The 20798-nt window shown below is 39.9% G+C and overlaps 1 protein-coding gene across 3 annotated transcripts in view; it reads left to right on the top strand.

Annotated features, from left to right (window-relative positions):
* Positions 1 to 1522: 1522 nt before the first annotated feature.
* LOC137176169 (synapsin-3-like) overlaps positions 1523 to 20798 on the top strand; it is a 120396-nt gene continuing 101120 nt past the window's right edge. The window contains exons 1-3 of one of the 3 annotated variants that reach the window (XM_067582274.1): positions 1523 to 1694; positions 1863 to 1999; positions 11569 to 12025. In XM_067582274.1, the coding sequence (XP_067438375.1) occupies positions 11628 to 12025 (398 nt within the window). In that variant the 5' untranslated portion in view covers positions 1523 to 1694; positions 1863 to 1999; positions 11569 to 11627. Of the gene's footprint in view, positions 1695 to 1862; positions 2000 to 8525; positions 8795 to 11568; positions 12026 to 20798 lie in introns of those variants that run through there. The other 2 variants (XM_067582271.1, XM_067582272.1) reach the window with 2 other exon arrangements.

Here is a 20798-nt window from a genome sequence, read left to right as displayed (position 1 = left end):
ATGTGTAGCAGCACTGTTCAGTGGCTTCATGGCAGCACTCTGTGGGTTAAAAGAGATTAATGATGTTGTTCTTACACTCTGTTACATCAGTGACAGCTGTGGGTCGACGTGTTCTCCTTCTGCGCCTGAGTGCCGTCATCAAATATTTACCTCTGCTGATACCAGCATGACAGTTATCTCAATCATTTAACTTCATTGTATGTTTTTTCCATTAATTCTTCAGTCAAAGAGGCGGTAATTAGTCATGTTGGAAAGCAAAAACCAAGAGGTCACCTTTGAAGCAGCAATTTTTTTTTGGCCACTTGGGGGCAGCTGAACAATCTGTTAAAACAATGTCAGCACATATTACACATCTAGCAGATACGAAGCAACATTTGCATTCATCTGGAGTCGTGTTCCCAGCCACTTCATTAATTTAAGTCCATTATTCACTCTCCTTTTTTTTTAAGCTCTGTTTTGGTCTCCACCAATTTCTGAGGGAATTATCTGGATTTAGCTGCTAAATGCTCAAATATGTTCACCAGCTAGTTGCTAACGTTGTCTGGCTGCTGTATGATGCTGGGCAGGTGGCATACACTGGGTTTATTACAGCTTTTTCAGCTAATTTAGATTTTTGCTAAATATCAGAAAGCAGAACAACATCATGTAGAATCATATATGCAATTTTAATACCTGCATCAAAGTCCCAAAATCTGATCCAGAAAGCTACATGTAATTGTTTTTCAATGCTTAAAGTTCTGCAGAAGGTGAACTCTTAGCACTAGTATTATTTTTGAATCATGTTTCTGGCCATCTGACCAATAATTTAGCTCTGGTTTGGTCTTCAGTTACCCCTGAGACAAACATCTGTCTCTTTAGCAGCTCCATGCTCCACTGTGTTCACCTGCTAGTTGTCAATTTTATCAGCTGTGCTTGACAAGTGAGTCAGAGCTTTTCCCTTAAAACGGCTGCCTACTGAGGTGAGAAAGAATAAAAACGGTAAAGCTCGTAAAACCAAAACAATGAGCTAAAAGATGCTAAAACTCTGTGGCTGAGGGTGGATTCATCACTACAAATGACCCCTTTCACATTACACATACTCATTTTAGCCATCGTTGATATAAAAAATATTGATTAGTGCAGTTTTAAAGAGGACATTCAGATTATGTTTAGATGGATCATATATCAACATGTAATGTGTGTGTGTGAGAGAGAGGATTATGTAGGCAATATCAATTAGCTGATTCATATTTATTTTAATAAGAAAAATACCTGTAAGATAATTTTTCAGTTAAATTTGATGGTGTAAATAAAACAGGAAAATATTGTTTTATAAGCAATATTAAATTATTAGAATAGGCCTATTAGATTATCATGATTTATTTATTTATTTTTCTCTGTTTCATATTTGATTCCCTTTTGCTTTACTGAGAGACGCTCTTCCAATTTTTGCTGTCGGCCAATCAGCTTCATGGACCTACTGCGGTAATGAATGCACAACACCCCTCACGTTCCCGGCATGCATTGTGGAAAAACAGAGCGGGGAGAGGAGAGAAAGAGAGAGAGAGAGGGTGGGGGGCTTGACTGGGAGGCTGAGGAGGACCGTGGACCTGAACGCAGAAGAAGAAGCAGCAGCATCATCACAAGAAGAAGAAGAAGAAGAAGAAGAAGAAGAAGGGTCATCATCCGACACTTGCTCATCACTGACCGCTCAGGTAAACTGTGCATATTTACGCGTTTATTTCCAGCATCATCCCCACCTTCTGTTTCCAGCATTTGTTGGCGTGTGTGTGTGTGTTTTCTTACTGGTTCAGGAGAAATCAGCTGCTTCACACAATGAAGCTCCTCTTTTCATTTTTCTTAATCATTACCCTCCGGATTAGATGCTGTTTGACCTGTAAAGGTGATGTTTTGCTGTGTCAGACTGCTGTGGCTGTGCAGCTGGGTGATGTACAGCAGGTTTCTGCAGGGATTCCCTCAGCCATGTCTCTGCAGCCGACAGTCCAGTCACTCCTCCGCGGTGCGTTGCATGAGAGGGAGGGTGGAGGGAGGAGGGAGGAGGGGGTATCCATTACATGATTGTGACCGGGGCAGATGCTGGATCATCAAGTCAATTTGGTCGCAGTTTGAGGCATACGACAAGCAGCAAGTGGAAAAATCTTGGTAAATTAGGCTAATATTTTTATTTGAGCCGCGTTTTAAATGCTTGTTTGCCTCAAGGTGATGGACATATTTATATTTAACCCTTATTTACAAACTGTTCCCAAATTCAACAACCTATATTAAATATATTAAACCAGTGGTTCTCAAACTTTTTCTCATCAAGTACCCCTAAAACTGACACAAATTAGACCAGAGACCCCCATCTGATAAGATTTTTGCTTTTAGATGTTTTATTACAGGAAGTGCATGAAACCCATGACCAACATGGTCATATATTCTGTCACTGTGTTACTTATGTATGGAATTATAGTGAATATAAATTATTCCCCTTTTTGCTGGGGACCCCCTGGAACACCCTGAAGGACCCCTGGGGGTCCCCGGACCCTACTTTAAATTATTACCTTATCAATATTGAAAAAGCTATATCCATATCATGGTATATATAAATAAATGGTCACTACAGTTGTTTTAATTCAAACCTGCAATAACAGTTGTTTTTCGCCACTTGTGGGCAGCGGAAACGAGCCGTGAACACAACACTGACATGTCAACTTAGAAAGTTTATGTGGCGAAAATGTGTTAGCAAACTGTTGCTGATTTACACTACCAGCAGATACAGAGTAGCATTAGCATTCCTTTTAATTTGTCAATTAAAGGCTCTGTAAATATATTATATTAATCATCATCTTACTACGAGCAATGGAGTCCTACATGAATATACAATTTAATGCCAAATTTACAACAGTTTTTATTATTAAATTTGAATCTTTTTGTGCTGTTTTGTCTGAGCTCTTCTCACTGGTTTGAAGTAGGTGGGCTCAGTATGACAAAGGTGATGTCATAAATTTCCACGCACCAGTCAGAGCTACATTTAATCAAAATGTAATTAATAACTCTTAATCCTTAACTTTTGATTGTTGCTTATTTAGTCATTAATATGTAATATTAAAAACATTAAATAGTTTTCAGGGGCTTTAAGTTTAAACGTACAGATTGATAACTTCATATTTATTGTATTTAATTTTTGGCTCAAAAGCGTCTATACCTCTAGGCATACAGTGGACACAGTTCAGCTTTGAATATTGACGATAATGACGCCATGCTGTCAAATAAACACCATGAAATATTAATCAGGCAATCAGGAGGCTGACACAAATGTTCCCTCCATAACCAGTTATCTACTTTGTCTCCCAACAGATGCTCCTCAGCATGAAAGGCTGGCTGCAGCCACTAATGACCCCCCTTTTTCTCTGGTGAAATGATGAATTGATAAAAGAACACTGACCTTTTCGTCCCAAGAAGTAGCTACAGTGGACCAGACTTCATGGAGAAAAGTATCCAGTTTGTTAGTGGTGGGGATATGATGTAGAAACAAGCTGTAGTAATGAGGGGGCTGGGTTTTTTTTTGAATGGAGCTTTGGATCAATATGCAGCTGATGTTGGTTATATGGAAATGATTCATCAGCAGCCTGTTATTCATAACTCAAAAATGAATGGATGAATGAATGAAAAATGATTGGATGGATACTGTAATGTCGTAAGTCAGGCTATAGTTTTGTTTTGCATTGCTGAAAGCCAACATTTTATTATTCTGCATCCTTAAAACTCATACATTATTGCATGAAAATGGTAAAACATGTGCTTCCTTCTCTCTTGCCTATTGTCTAGTCTTCTGAGCTTCAGTACAATAAATTGATAATGAACTGATGTTTGACTAATACAATGAAAAAAGGCCGTAATGAAAAAACCTCTGGCTCTTTTGTGAGCTGAAAGAAGTTATCATTTTTAACCTGAAAGCTTCTTGAGATAGTTTTGAGAGAACCTGTCTAACCTCTGCAGTGGTCCAGTATGCAGGGGCAGAGAGACAGATATGAAGTTGGATCCTTCCTCCTACCTCACCGCCTCTTTGTCTGTTTTTGTTTGTGTGGATACTAATGTGGCGTCTGCAGTGAGAAGTGGGGTGAGGTCACTGCATGGTGACTCGGCTGTGACTCCTCGCCTCACCAGCTCGTCACTGTTGCTGCAGACACTCAGTGTCGCTGAGTGCATTCTGTCTCTGCAGTCGTCTGTAGGTTCACAGTTCAAGGATGACTTTCTCATTCCTCCTGGGTTTTTTCTGCAAGTGTAGAAAAGCATCAAGATTTTCAGATTAGGCTTAAAGCCTCCTTGTTTTTTTAAACTGTAGGTTGATCTGTGTGGTGAAGTACTGTAATCATAATGTGTGTCCCCGTTATTATCAGGTCGTGCCGCACTCGTCTGGTTACACTTGTCCTGCTAGTGAAGTCTGTACTAAACACTGTGCACTGAAAGCATTTCACAACAAGCTTCCATTTTCACACACTGAAACAGTCTAAGTCTAATAGTGTCTTCACAAGTTGGTATTTTACAAGTTTTGTTATGGCTGATTAAAATAAGCAGCAGGCATCCACACAACCTCCCACAACAACTCAACACCATCTTGGCTGTAGACGCCCGGTTGCAGATGTCACAACATGCAGGACGTGGAATTCAGTGAGGAGTTTTAGTGTATCATGATGCTCCAAATAGTATTAAGGATTTAATTTTGGAGGAAACATTGAATATTACTATGTTTTCTATGAAATTGGTCAGATTTAAAGATGTTAAATATTGGCACAAAATGAAATGTAGTTGCTTGTAATGTTGGTGAAGCTGAATTGAAGTTTATTGAGGTTCTGCACACTGTGTAGGTCAATGTGGACAGTATAAAATGTATTGAATGTCAGCATTGAATATTACAAATATGCTATTTTACAGAGAATTTTCAGAAATGACTTCAAATACTATGTGACTCTTATGAAGGTCACATAATTCAATAATTCATGTTACCGACACACTCTCACATACTCATTATCTAACAATTTTTTATTGTTAGCTTTAATTACAACATTTTAGATGCCAGATTATTCTAGTCACTCCTTCATTTATTCAAGACTGGAGTATGATGACAGTTTCTTGGAAGAAAACTCCCCAGAGGCTTTTTTCATGGAATATTTAGCCTCTTAGTGCACTCGTAGTAGCAACATTGGGAAGGTGGCAGAGTGCTAGACACACAATGATGAGTCATAATATTGCCATCACTGTTCTCTAAAGAGTAAGAGCCATGTGTTACTTAGTTGAGCTTCTGCTCTGCATGTAGGACCATAAGTAAAATAAGGAGCAGGTTGCTAAGTGACTGCAGAAATACGTCATCTGATGTCATTGGATCATTTTATCGTTAGAATCTGAATCCTTTCATGTGCAAAGTACAATGAACAAGGCAGATGGAATCAAATACTGTGTGTTATACGGAAGTTAAAAAAGGCAAGAGGAAAAATAGGAGGAAGCTGATAGTAACCCCAGCGAACTGCTTTTAACTGAAACATGAGTAATAATCTAAAAGGAAGGAAAAGGAAGGAAGGCGGAAGCATTGGACAGAAACAAAAATGTACTCATGATTTTGTTATTCTTAGAACCTGGAGCCAGACAGGAATTACAGAAGAGGTCAAGGAAAAACCTAATTCAAAAGGATCTGAGGAGCAGAAAGGGGCTCAGTAAATTTAATGCCAGCCTGCTTATTATATTTAGCTATTTTCTGCTTTCTGTAGAAATGTTGGCTTTTCAGATACCTTCACATGGACCAAAAAGTTTGGCCTAATGGTGGTGCTAGAGGAAAGGACAGGGTGTTACCAAAATCCATAGAAATCATCCTCTGGGGACCATGAATATTCATACCCAATGCCAGTCAGTAGCTGTTGAGATATATTGGACAGCCAGATGGAGAGACTGACCGAAAATGACTGAAAATGACCTGATGAAGGTCTGTGTACTGAAATTTTGTTCAATTTGCAAGTGAAGAAGACAATGTGCGGGAGTTATTTGTTCTACTATATACTAACTGACTAACATCAGAGATTAAAAATACAGTCTATGGTAACCATGACAACAGTTTTGTTCCCAAGGAATTTTTACAGTAAAACTCCGGGACAGCAATTGTCATGAGCTCTTGAACATCCATCTGGCAGCGAGTCCTACACGTTTATTTATAATCTCCCAAAATGCCTTGGGGCAGGTTAAACGCCACCTCCCATCCCAGCGTTTCATCTCCGCTCTCCCACCTCTCTTCAATTTAATTTTCCTCACTTTGACTTGAGTCCAGCGACCCTCCGCTCTAACTGGTTCCAGCCCCCAGCCCTTCAGCTCAGACTGCCATGAATAATAAAAGCCATGTCAGACTCTTCGTGGTGACACGTTGCGCAGCAGGGAGACACACACTGATCCTTTTAAGCTTGTTACTGTTTACCAGTGTTGAACAATGACTGTCTGTATGTGTGTCTTGGGGTGCTGTGAGGAGGGTTGTGCTTGGGAAGGGAGTACTGTATTTTCTTGACTAATCAATAAATAATTTGGACTATAAAATGTCAGAAATTATTGAAAAATGCCACAATCACAATTTCATCGATTTTTAAATTGCTTGTTTGTCCGACCAACAGTCCAATACCCAAAGGTATTCGATTTACTTTAATAGAAAACCTGCAATTTTTACATTTGATAAACTGAACCATAGACTGTATATAAAGATGAACGACATGACAGCTCCTCAAAAGTAAAGCCAAATCATCTTTATCGCCCCCTAGTGGCTGGCTGCAGTATAGGTCATGAGTCCCGCCCCCTCCATGTTAGTGGATGGGACATGAGCCAAACTAAAAAGTACACGTCAAATAAATTTTTCCCAAAGATGGTTTCTGTCATCTCAGGTAGTTCTTATCATGCTGATGTTTAGTTAGTTAGGTTAATTAGTTATTTGACGATATAGAATGGGGGTCTGATGTCATGATTGACAGCTGTGACAACCGCTCTCAAACCTCCGTCACGCCGCGGAACGTTATCACACATCCATGACTGTTATCCCGCCGCCCGACTCTACTGCGCAGACTCTGACTCCAAATGACGTCACACAAGCAAGATGGCAGCTCCCAGAAAGGAGATACTTTGGCTTCACTATTCCATAGCGGTAGGAAGTGGAGACGCGTTGTCCATATTTATACACAGTCTATGATATACAGTCGGTGGTTGAAACCAATTAATTTTTGCCAGTTTTGTGTTAGTCTGCAGCCATGTTAGTGGCTCTGTGAGGCTGTACTTTGGCTTTGAAGTTAATGCTAACATCAGCATGCTAACACGCTCACAATGGCAATGTTAACGTGTTGATGTTTGGCAGGTATATTGTTCAGCACAGTCACCAGTCACCATCATCATAATGTGTTAGCAGCTGTTAGGAATGTAATTAGTTTATCAGATATTTGGCCATAACTGTCACATGGCCAAAGTTTTGGACCAATTAAAAATGTGACCTGATGTTGGTGCTCAAAAGGTGCTTGAAATTATCATGAGGGGAACATAAATCTAAAATAAAATCAAGACATTTCACTCAAAACTACTAATGTCAATGTCAGTGCTTAAATGTGTGTTTTAGCATGAACTACATATAATGCAGTTCCAAGTAAGGATACTAAAAGCAGTGGCTTCCCTGTCACTTTCAGATCCCTCACTAAATTTCACAGTCTTCCTAAAAGTAATACACACGGTTTAACATTTTTATACACATTTATGAGAGGCTCATACTTGAAAACATTATTTAGGAACACTTCTTTCAAATTACAGTCAGAAGTAACCCTCAAGTATGCCTCACATCATTTATCTCATTAGGAAAACATTTAGCGTGCTTGCTGTAATATTTGCAAACACATAGGCTATTAGTTATTATTGCATAAAATGGAAATGGTGGGTGTAAATCAGGAACGCTACACTGTACTGCTTGTTCTCCACTAATTAGTCGACAGTTCTGTCATGCCTTGATGTGCAAAGTCATTCAGAATGTGATAGATTTAACAGATTCACAGTCAGGATGCAAAAAATGAGTAGTGAAACATAAAAAAAAGTTGATTTGAGTCAGGCAGGAAGGAGCCGATTAGATTTTTAAATATAGAATGAGAAACACACACACAAACACACACTGGTGTTACATTATCCTGCTCTTCCCCATCATTATATGTGATTACAGCTGAGCAAAAAGTCCTGTTTGCTGTTAGAGTTTAAGGACTTATCTAATATTTCCTTTATACACTGCTTTCTGTACCACTCATCAGCCTTCAATCATAGGTTTCTGTCTGGGTGGAGCAAAGTCTGGAAATATTAAGCATCAAATTAGATTTTTGTCCTCTCTGTTGCTTTTCACCTCAACACAACCGCCACACAAGGATCATAGAAAGATCATAAATATGTGGATAACCTGAGGTGTTCTTTTTGTCCTATTGCTGTATCTATCTGTCTCTCTTTCTTCTTCTCACTGAAATTCGTATCACTAATGTTTGCCACCAGGTCAGCAGCAACAGAGCCTGGGGTTCCTGTGGTTTCCTCCCACTGTGGATATACTGCGGGGAGAAAGAAGAGGCAAAGCCCTGAAGGATTTAATAGCTTCAGATGTGCTTAGGCGTGGAGAGAAAGCAGCTTATAGGGTGTTGAGAAAGTGGGGAATGTGCCAGTGGTGTAAAGATAGTGATTTCCAGCATTTCAGCAGACAGCTCCTTATCTGTCCAATGGGGATCAAGTCGTTACAAAGAGGCCTGAGCTGGCATTCAGTGGCCGTGTGAATGTAATTGCCACTGCTTGTTGTTCGTCTTTATTCTGTCTGTTTTCTAGCAAATTTCTATCATTTGCCATAAGCCCTGCTAGTTTTCTCTGTAAGAGCTTTGTTGGGGTTGACACATAGGCATAATTCCCTTGGGGATGCCCCACTCGGTGATAGTATTGGTTGTTCATCCTGGCTGCTGGAGGGTATATTACATATTCTGTTTTGGTGTTATTACTTGTGACAGCGTGCATCTGCTTTGCTGAAATTCCCTTGGGCAAAGCAATGAATCTCCAAACACAAGTACAAAGAATATGTCTGGCAATATTCTATATTTTTATTATTTTCAAAAAATACAATGTAAAGATCAAAACTAACTGAACTGATCCTACTAACAAGTATTGTCTGTGTAGCCAAAGCCTGATGTTTCTCTGTGCCATAGAGCTCCACTGATATCCAAAAACTATTAAAACACATCAGTTAGCCACATCATAAGACTGGGTGACATGTTCCTTCATTACAATAAACATGGGCGTTATAGTTAATCAATCAGTCCCACATACAGCACAGTGTCCTGCTGCTGTAAATACTCACTAAGTGTTACTACAGTGCCCAGCTGAGCCTTTTGAAAAAAAAATGAAACTATATATTTGTAACCTGTTTTTAAAGCTGCACTGATCAATATATTTATATTACAGTGGGTCAAATGACTGGTGTCGTTCCTAGTGAGAAACCAACAGATAATTATCACCTGACTCTGCAGTTCCCCTCAGCTCAACGCAGCATTTTAGCATCTTTCAGCTCATTGTTTTGGCATGTAACTGTACTGCTTTGGTCTCACCCGCTTTATCCACCCTGTTTCCAGTTGCAGGTGTTCTAGTTAGCGACTTGCTGGTGAACATAGTGGAGCAATTAGCCATTAAAGAGACAGATATTTCCCTGAGGAGTTGGAGGAGACCAAAACAGAGCTAAAAAGAATGTGAGAATTAGACTTATGTGCTGGAGGTGGCCAGGAACACAACTCCACAATGATACTAATGTTGCGCTGTGGTGGCTGGATGTGTACTGGAGATAGACTACTGTTTGCCAACACGTTAGCCACAACAACTTTATAAGGTGATGATATGTAAGTAGTGTGTTTAGCTCTGCTGCTCTCAAGTGGCCAAGAAATCAATTCCTACTGTTTTTAAGATTTTTGTCTCACAGACAAGGTAGCAAAATTAAGAGATGGATAAACATTTTTGGTTTTGGTCTTTCCGTGAGTTTGGTAGACAATAACAAACCTTAGCCTCTCATTTGATACATAACTAGAAATACAGTAAATTGGTTGAAAAATCAAAATTGAGCATGACACATATAGTGATATCTAACAGATGCCTTAGCCAACAAAATAAATAAATGAAATAAAACCAGTCCAGTATTATGAGGAATTTAACTCTAAACTAAATTACAAGCAGAACATCATTAACATTTTTGCGATTCAAACAGAAAAACATTTAAAAACTGAATAAATCTTTAAATAAACATCACTAAAAAGAAAGAAAAAACCTTTGAGTGATAGCCACCCAATGCAGATTTGAGGTCCAGCCTCAGGAGACTACAGTTGTGGAAAAACTACTACTACTACAAAAATAATACACCCTCCATGGACATCAGAGCTCATGTCCAGCCACAGGTCCTGAGCATCTGCAGGCAAGTTCAGTTTCTTGCCTGCAGATGCTCAGGCAGAAGCTACAACTTTCACTTTGCATGAAGACTTCCTGATTGGGATCGTCTGACTACATTAACTTGTCAAGATGAAACATTTGCCCTACATCCTTTTCCTTCTGCTGCAAGCTTGTTAGACCCTCCTCCCCCTTTAACTACCAAAACACTGCTGCAAACACCGGGCACATCCGCCTGAGACATAACGCCTCAATAAGAAATGCGCTTTCATCTCATCCAAGCTCCATTTACTTTGAGAGCAGCCTAGTTTTAATCAGGTTTAAGGGGTTCCTCACCCTTGTGCTGGTACGCTTGCTTCATTGCAGTTTGATAGCTAATCTGTTTGAATGTCTCTTCTCTGCCACGCTGGCTTCCATGTGTTATATAATGGCGTCTTTTCTCCTAGGGGGCTCTATCTGCTTTACAAAGAAATGAGCTGTGAATCACTGCTCCAACTTTGCATCATCACTGCTGTGTCACTAAATTATTTGCCAGCGGTTACTGTCCCACCCTGTCTGGGTAACTTAATCTCATGCAAATCAGGTCTGGCAGATTCATAGCTGCTATTAACCTGCCTTAGTGCAAACTTTCTAAATAATGGTATTTCAGCATTTGTTTAGCGCCTTCTGAAGCTACACTGACACATCAGAGCTTAGTTTTCCACATCTGATGTATGCTAATTCATGTGATTCTCAGAAAGAGCGTCACATTTCATTTTACAGTTTCCATCTGAACTAAATACTACACACACTGCTACAAAATCAGATCCTGAGTAATACATATATATAGAGTAGCTTGTTTATGAACACAACTTCTGCATTGATTGATTGATTAGTCTCCTCCAGCTCAACTAACCACGTTGAACCACAACAGAGCTTAGGGGAATTGCACAGTTTGGTGATAATTCTCTGTGGGTTCATCACTACAAGGGACACTTTTCACATTATATATAGTTATTTTTTGAATGTTAATATCCAAAAAAAAGAGTGCTGCAGCTTTAATATTTTTTCAGGGGTGACACAAATAATAAGATATTAACAGTTCAGCAGAACTAAACCTTGAACAGATTCTTCCCTCCTTTGTCTCCTGTGTAGGATTACAGGTGTTCTTCCCCTCATTTCCTCTGGCCTGACCGACCCACCAGCCCGTCACCATGAACTACCTTCGCCGGCGTCTGTCAGACAGCAGCTTTGTGGCTAACCTACCCAATGGCTACATGATGGATCTGCAGAGGCCGACCCCTCCAGGTTCATCCACGTCTTCTCCCGCCTCCCCGGCCACAGAGAGGAGACAGCCGCCCAGCATCCCGAGCCAGACCCAGGGCTCGACCTCAGGCTCGGCCTCAGGCTCGGCTTCAGGCGCGGGGAGCTTCCTCAGCTCCTTCTCCAGCGTGGTGAAGAGCGCCCAGATGGCCCAGAACGTTGCAGCCGCTGCACACGCTAAATCAGCTGCTGCAGCAACAGCTGCTGAAGCAGGAAGCAGTCAGCCACCCAAACCTGTCATACGCAAGCCCAAGATCCTGCTGGTCATCGATGATCAGCACACAGACTGGTGAGTCATCATGTATAAGTGTGTGTAGTGTGGCCACAAACAGTATACTTTCACATTTTGCCGCACGTTTTCTGAACTCTGCTGCTCATGTCTAGAAGAGAAATCATTTAAATTGGAGATATTTGAGTTTTTTATCACAATTTGTGGTTTGTCTCAAATCAGTTCCCATTTAGGCTTACAAATAACTCCAATGCAAGTAATGTGTGAGTTATTTGACTTCAAGTGCCCCATTGCCGAAGTCTTTCCAGTTCATTTGAAGTTTAACTCCCTTGAAAATTTCCACAATGCACAATAAAAACCAATGAGTGTATTTGCTCACTGTGTTTATGGACTGGAGGTAACATCACCACAGTTCTGCTACACAAAGCAGTTTCTGCAAATGGAAAAAAAACAGGTCAACCTTTGTTTTCAGAAGGTAAGTATGTTTAAACTATACACTTCCTTAACATATCACTGGGCTTTCTTTAGATCAACCTGTGTGGAATGTAGCTGTTAGAAAGGGGGGCAACTGGCCTGATGTCATCTTATTAATCCATTTTAAAATTACATATACTTTATATATTCAATGTGATATCTAGCCAATATGTGGTTTTTCATAAGTCATTTAAAAAGTAATATGCACGCTCAATTTCTTGCAGAGAGTTAGACGAGAAGATCAATACCACAATCAGTCATGAGACAGAGTGGTATCAAAGTTCTTATTTAACTCTTGGCAAGAAAGCGAGTACATGTATTTCCCACAAACTATTCCTTTAAAATTCTGCTTTGGAAGCAACAATCAGTGTCCTTGTAGTTAGTCACTGAGTCACTAAACTAATCAATGCCATTAAAACCCATTAGCATGTGAAGAAAATGTAGCAGAGGTTTGAAAAGTTTGTTTTTACACTACTTATTTGACTTACCTTTGTTTTTGTAGCTCCTGCTAAGTGAAAAACATTCTTCAGGTTCAGTTTTGAAAGGAGGGAGACATCTTATTGTTTATGATAGACCCGTATATCCTTGGCTTATACTATGTCTCTCTGTGCTAAGAAATTGTCATGGTAACATGAGGAAGGTCCTTTGCTCCAGAGATGACAGAAAAATAAACGATCTTTAATGAGAAGAGATGAGTTCATCATTCACCAACAACACATGCATGCATGTTAGAGGCTCATCAGCTGCCTTTTGCTGCTCGCTGTGGAGGAATTGATTTTCAGAACTGCAGTCAAGACAAGCAGCAGTCAGTTTATCATGTTTGTCAAGCTGAATCAATAAACCACTCTTCCGTTTCATGAATTGTTATTCTGTTGCCTGACATTTGCTGGTAAATCGACCTCAGTGAAGCTGCTATTAGCTATTTTCAGCCCTTTGAATTTATCTACAGTATTAGCAGGGATCATTATGTACCATAGCATCTGTATCTGAGGCTCTGCGGGAAGATCAGGCTGAGGTCTAAAAATGATCACTAAATTAAAGCGCCCCGCTGACAGTCGTGTCAAAAGCACCAAGATTGCTCTCAATTTTCTGAAAAGACGACCGGCTTCTTTTCTTTAATCCGGCTGGCTGAAATCCCAAAAGGATCCCGTTCCTCTTCACATCTCAGTGTTTCTGTAATGAATTGTCAGAGGATCATCCACCATGTGGAGCATTCAAGCTCATTCAGCCTCTCTGAGGGACCGTCCTTACTATTGAGAGAACAGCGGGGGGTTTTATTCACCCCTAAACAAACTCAGTTACTTATATAAAGAGAGAATAATAGATGCTGGATGAAAGTGGTTGGTTACTCTTTCTGCACATTTACCAGAAAGAAAGTGTTTTTGTGAAGGAGTCTGGGTCGATGCAGTAACAGCAACACCTGTACCATATGAGATAATGCAATCCAGTGCAACAGTCCTGTAATAAATCCTGTCTGTGTGAATTTTTTTGTTGAGATTGTGACTAAAAACTGATTGATTACATTCTTTGGACATTTTGGACACAGTTTATGTTGTTATTGTTCTGGATTAAATTGTATTGTAATAAATTAACATTTCTGTGCTCCCTATGTTTGGCATTCCAAAGTGTAGCCTTACTGTGTGTTCTGAACATGTACTTTTCTACACTATATGTTTAGAGTAGTTGGAGAAGTAATTCATTTATTTTCTTTTGTCTCTTATTGCTGATTGATGGGTGTAGATGTGGAGATTTTTTTTTTTTTTTTGGTCAGGATTATTTTTCGAAGTGTTTGTTGTTGTAATACTGATTTTGGCCACAAGAGGCTGAAGTGCACCACTATACATGTTCTATATAGGACTAAAAGCATTCATGTTTTCTTCCAGGTGACAAAAGAAAGACATGACAGTAATCTTACATAATTTACTAACACACAATATATATACCTTGAGTAAATGGAGAAATTAAAACTCACCTGTAAGAAAACAAATGATTTTAGTCCTATTTAGAACATCAGGTAGTGCTGCATGTCAGCCGCTTGTGGCTGAAATGAGTATTACAACAAACACTTATAAAAGTCACAAACACGAGAGAAAACAATTTAGATCAGACTTAGAAAATGGATCACCAGATTTTTTCTGTTTTTACTCAAGATAAAAAGCAGCATAAAAAAGAGATGATAAGTGAGAGATGCAGCTGCCTAGTGCTTGTAGTGCTGATTAACCCATGTATTGTGAGCCTTTTTGAATAGGGGCCAGCTAATGGTCTGTGTCAGTGAAGGATGTCTGACACTTGCACTGTTGGTAATCCAAGGATAGTTGTCTTAAAACGAAATGGCCACTGAACAAGACGCCAAAAAAGATCATTTAATGTATGAATATACATTTTCCTTTGTTGACCACCAAGTGGTGCTGTAGTTCATCTGGAGATGCAGATGGTTCCCCTCATGCTTTTGTGTCTCTGTGTAGAAGTGAAGAGCTTTGGCCAGCAGATGGTGATGTCTGATTGCTTCTGAGGGTTTATAGAAAACACTCTTCCTCTGCTGTTTGAGTTTGCAGATGCTCTGCAAGCAGGAAGATGTCCACAAGCACGGATAGAAATATTTTACTATTCTTCTATTTTATTTTGAAAATGAGAAAAAAGCTGAATTAGGCAGCAGTATTAGACATGATCTTGATGTAGGGCTTCAATAGGACAGACTGCCCCATCTCCACTAGCTAAGACCCTGTTCACTGTGTCCATATTAACCTCCGATGTCACCATGGTGACTGGTTGGAAATATCTCCATGTGAACTTAAGTAATGAATGATTTCAGCACTACTACATAGCTATTGCTAACCCTTACCCTAGCACTGAGTACATCAACTTTAAACCAGAGACAGTTGGATCTTTGTTCTTTGTCTTTGTCTTTCTCATTTTGTTGGTTTTATTTTTATCTCTAAGACCAACCTTTTAATGCTTTTCCATTTATTTAACATGCAAAATTTGTTTAACTCCCATTTAACATTGAAAATTATGTATTATTTGTAATTATATAGTGTGTAAAAATGTAGCTTGAAAGTAATGATAGCATTGGAAATGTCCACTTATTTTTACCACCTCTATCCAGTTCAAGCTTTTTCCTTTGTACAGTAGTATTTTGGGATGTTCTTAAGCTTGACTCCAACAAACTATTTTAGTAAGTCGATGGGTTCAGGAAACCCAAATTTGGTCAACAGTGAAAACGCCTGGTTGGAGCTAAGGTTCAATGAGCAAGCAACACCTTTACAGATGACTGTTAGAGGCGAAGTTTGTTGTCAATCAGACAAACATTCCCTGAAATACAAATCAGCAAAAAGTCACACATTAGAAGAAGAAACATTATTGAGATCCCAGCTTGTCGTTCAACATTTTATTGGCCTTGTATTCTGAGAGAGACGCTGGGGGTTTTCTCAGTCACTTCAATACAGTCAGCGTTTTCTAGAAGATAGCATCTAGTGGTTGTTTTAGGAAGGGTATCATAGGGCTGTATCGTCTTCTGTATTTCAACCTGGTGGTTGCTGCTCATTCTTGACGTGTTTGGTTGAGGTTTTTTGCCAGTTATCGGTTTGTTTGGAATAAACAGGAGAATACTTTAGTGTCTATTTATAACAGTATAAGAGAAGCCTCACTGTCTGCTGTGGATTGTTACTTTCTTCTACTTTATCTCCATATCCACCTTTTCTGGGGTAGTTCATATGCAAGACATCAGGGACAAATGTTAGCATCTGTTATGCTGCTCATGTTAAAGATAAGATATCAGCAGCACTGAAATCAAAACTCTAAATGTCTGCCTCAAGATCTTTGGCAGTGTTTCATTTAAAACATGACTCCAAATCTGAGTTAATCTAAGTGTAATATACTGTGGAACTGTCATTGAGCCTCAGAGGTCACTTCAAAAGCGAAAGGTAAAGCAGAAAGCAGCAGCTGAACAGTTAAAGCTCGTCCGACCCCCTGAGATAAGTGCAACTTGTAAAAAAGGCCAAATATTTGGCTGCTGCTTTGGCAACGTGTCTGTGTCGCGGTGTTGGCTTTTTCTGTCACAGTGTTTGCTTTTAGGACAATGTGAAACCTGCTTTTAGGCAACTGAGTCCTTTCACAGTTCTTGATACAAGAAATATTAGGAAACAGGTGTACTGTATGCTTTTTTGCTGTTGAAATCTGTTGGCTGTGTATGTTGTGGAAAGGCAAACGTTAAAGGTACACTATGCAAGATTTTCCTAAAAAACAATGTATAGACTCATACAAAAGTAATCCCTCTCAATCATCACTGATGACCCACTGGAAGTGTGTGGCGGTGTATTTATCTGCAGAGACCCTGCCCTCTGACTGTTTTTTTATTATTTTCTTATTATTTTGCTATGTTCTAGACGCTTCTGGGTGTCAAAGTTTAGGCAGTGGGTGTGTAGCCCCCAGCCAATAACAGTGCACAGGGTGTGAGGTCGGGACTCCGTACCATAGCAACCAGGTTACATCGCTGTCTCCGTCTCTCTCCTCTGCTCCACTCTGCTCTCTGTCTCTGTGTCATTGATGCATAAAGAGCTGCAGGTCTGTGTGTCTGCTTGACCGAAGGCAGGGCTGAGCTACGCACACACACAGCAGAGAGGCCAGAGTGGACAGGATGAAGCTCTGCATTCACAATCCAGTAATGTGGCACGTTCCCACAAGGTTGTGTGGAGTTGTGTGGAGGTTTGGGTGTGTTTATTTGTGCCCTAGAACGTGACTGCTGTGAAACAATCAGAAAATAACTTTTTATTTATCTGATTCACTGCTTTGTTCTCACCAGCACCACTCTCTCTCTTCATTCACTCTCTAGCTTGCTCAACCACTGCTGCTCTCTCTCTCTGAGCCGGGGAGGAGGGGCCAACTTTGAATGCTGTGTGTTTACAAACACCAAGCAACAAATCCTGTGTAGTATACCTTTAAGTTATAAATTTCAGCCACACTGTCCAAATGTCTAATCTACTTTATGGCCCGATATTGATTCCAGATGTAAACTTGTTTTTATTTTTTAAGTTGCTATGTGTTTTCCAACAGTCACTTTCTAAACAGATGCATGTTTTTCATGCATTTACATAAATCAACACTGATCTTATCCATCTGCGGGCAACATTTTAACTGGGGCCACAGCAGCCAACAAAACTATTTTATCTGGAGGAAAAACTGCCCAGCTGATAAGTAATGACAATAAACTGTAACCATCCACCAGCAACTATTCTCTCCCAGCAACGAAGCCAACCACACAGCTGCAGTCAGTGCATGGCAGGGACGTAAGCTTGATATTTTTCTCCAGACCCATGAGCATTTATGGAAAAACTCAAAAAAATATCTAAATTTGCTAAGCCCGATGGCATTAAGTGCAGTTTTGTTTTTTTTTCTTTTTAAACCAAAACAGCATTATCAACCCTTGTTCAAGTTAGAAAAACTTTTCTTCCCTGGATCCTCAGCTGTTATAGTCATGGTCCTGATAAGTCATCCAGGTCTTATTCTGTTGTTTGAATGTTGAATATGATGCCAGTTGTCGTCAATTGCTTTTCAGAGTTGATGGATCAGGGTTGATCCCTAGTCCCTCCACTGACCTTATTGTGACCGATCAAAGTCTCAGGTGCTTTTCAAGCCATATGATGATTTAGGATTTCAAATAACAATTATTTTCATTATTGATGAACCTACTGATTATTATTTTTTCAATTAATCAATTAGTCTGTGTCAGAAAATGGTGAAAAATACCATCACATTTTGCCAGAGCCCAAATTACAAATAGTTTTAGCTCTATAATTAGCTCTATAATGATCACCTATCACCTATCTGCAAGTTGGATTTAAAAGGGTGTACTTAAAATATATAGAAATGTATCAGCTAAGACTCATTATGCTGCACCAATAATGTGGATACATAGCAAAGCAAGATTTACAAAAGTGCAAAATGCCTTGAAAACAAACCAACAATGGTTTAGTTTTATTAAACTCATCAAAACATCACCATGTGAGAGCTTGAAATCATTCTGAACTGATGTTAATATACATTACAGTGTATTTAGAAATCTTTATCGATGTTCATTTGTCATGAACCTTTCCTTGAACATTTGCTGTGATGCAGGTTGCTCATCAGATTGTGCAGTCTCTCTGAACTGTCCTGACTCAAAGGCACAGTGAACATATCAAAGTGTAAGAAGAGGGTGTCCGTCCATCTATCGCTCCCTGCCTTGGGGTTGAATTTCCTCCTGGGCATTCCAGCAGAGAGGCTGGGGTCTCTGGGGAAACGCTGCTCTGTCCTGACAGGCTTGGCCTCCAGCAATGACTGACGCACAATAGCAGTACACAGCACTGAGGCAAAGTCCTCAAGAGCATCACCGCCACCACCAACAATCCCTCCTTTTCTGTCCCTATGTCTCTCCCTCATTCCCTCTCCCTCTCCCTCAGGCTGATGACGTTTTGCCAAGTAGCTGTCAGTGTGTTTGCTCTGTGTTCTGAATGATATGAGCATCTGATTTCTCAATTCAGCCCTTCTCTAGCGAAGTGTTTACTTCTTGTACCTCGCCAAGCACTATGAGAACCTCTGCTTGCCCTGGGCCATATGTAGAAGGTTTTAATTTCATTTTTGTCTAAAGAAAAAGCAGGAAGCCCACACTCTGCTGAACATCCATGCTGAGCCTCACGAACGGGGCGAAAGTTCAGAAACTGCAAAGTGCAAAAAACAGCAGGCCAACATAAAAATACTCAGTTTAACATGATCAGAGCAACTTATTCCCATTATCTCCAGCTGTCTATTTTGATGGCATTGCATATGTATTATGTGTATATCACCAGGAAGATCCATAAAACATAACATCCCAGGATCTCTGGTCAGATTTTCAGAATTCAAATGTATTTCATGGCCTCACAGGGGCCCTGTAATTAAATGTCAACATTTTCAGCTTAAACCAATAGGAGGATTGATGCAGACGATGATGTCCGACTGACACAAAATGGACTTCACACATCCAGCTATCCTTGCAAATGACCTAATTTTTTCCCACTTTTGCCCTTTTTATCTCCCCATCTTGTAATGGCCAGTTCCCCTGTATTGCAGTTCTTGTCCTTGCTAACTCTACTGGTGTAGGGAAGGTGTAGACAGCCATGTGGCAACTGCTTATTTTCAACTCTTCAGAAGGGCGTAAAGGCCTCAGTATAAACATTTTTGCCTTTAATGACATCAAACTACCTAGTTTGATTCAAGCATAATTTATTTTATTTGTTTATTTGACAGGGATAAGGCTCATTAATCAACAAAAAAACCAACTACCTTAACCAACCAGTGGGAGTCAGTTGTGCTCCAACAAGGATGTGATCCCTCACTGGCTTCCCACTACAAACACTGGCAATTGTGTTAGTTGGTCATATTACAACAAATTTTTAATTGATCCAATTAGAACACAAAAAAGTTTTAATTTACAGTTAATGTCCAAGTAATTGTCTCTTAAATTGTCTCTGGCCTAATAGATATGTGCTGCAAAGCAAAATATTAACCATGACAAGCTATACTGTACTAACCCGATTATGATGAAACTTGAACTGTTTCTAATTACTGGGAAGCTTGCGCCCCTCAAGAGACAACATGAGCAAAACCAACACACAGGAATTTAATCTGCATGTAAAAATACGTGGCCAGTATTGAAAATCTCCTTTGTAAACACAGCAGCTTTAACACAACATCAGGTTTAGTGCGGTGAATGGATACAAATAGAAGCAGGAATAACTGTTTAAAAAAACCTGGCAGGGCAATTTGTTTTGTCCGCAAACGTGACTCATACGCTTCCTATTAGTGGTACACAAAAGAAGGAACATATTCTCATGGTAAAAAAAAAAAAAAGCATTCAGCTCTATGGTGTTTATATAGTGGGTGTGTACACGACTGGGAGAGGGAAAGCCCAGACCTCTCTGCAGAGCTGAATGTTTATGTTAGAACACATGTAAAGCGGTTGTTCAAACCAGAGAGCCAAGCAGCCTGTAAATTAAATTGATCACTTGGAGTGACGACATGTTTTGCAATATTTTGAAACGCATACCAGTCATTTTTAGCCGGTGAGCCTGCAGGGTTTGCCTCACACTCTGTGAAGGTGGTGGTCCAGGGTGACAGGGGGCATTGCCTGTCTAGTATGTAGGTCAGTCATGCTGAAGATTCACAGCTTCCAAAATTACAGAGAATGAGACAGCTAGGGACCCAAAACTTTAAAGTCCAACAGCTGGCAAATGTTAAGAACAAGATCCCCCTCAGTGACCGTAATGAATGTTAATGAATGGACCTAAAAGGACAGATGTAGGGGCATGAAAAACAAAGAGGCGGACATAGGGAAGACAAGTGG

This window comes from Thunnus thynnus, chromosome 23, assembly GCF_963924715.1.
Source record: "Thunnus thynnus chromosome 23, fThuThy2.1, whole genome shotgun sequence".
In the NCBI taxonomy this organism is placed as follows: domain Eukaryota; kingdom Metazoa; phylum Chordata; class Actinopteri; order Scombriformes; family Scombridae; genus Thunnus; species Thunnus thynnus.
This window is presented reverse-complemented; position numbering and strand designations above follow the sequence as displayed.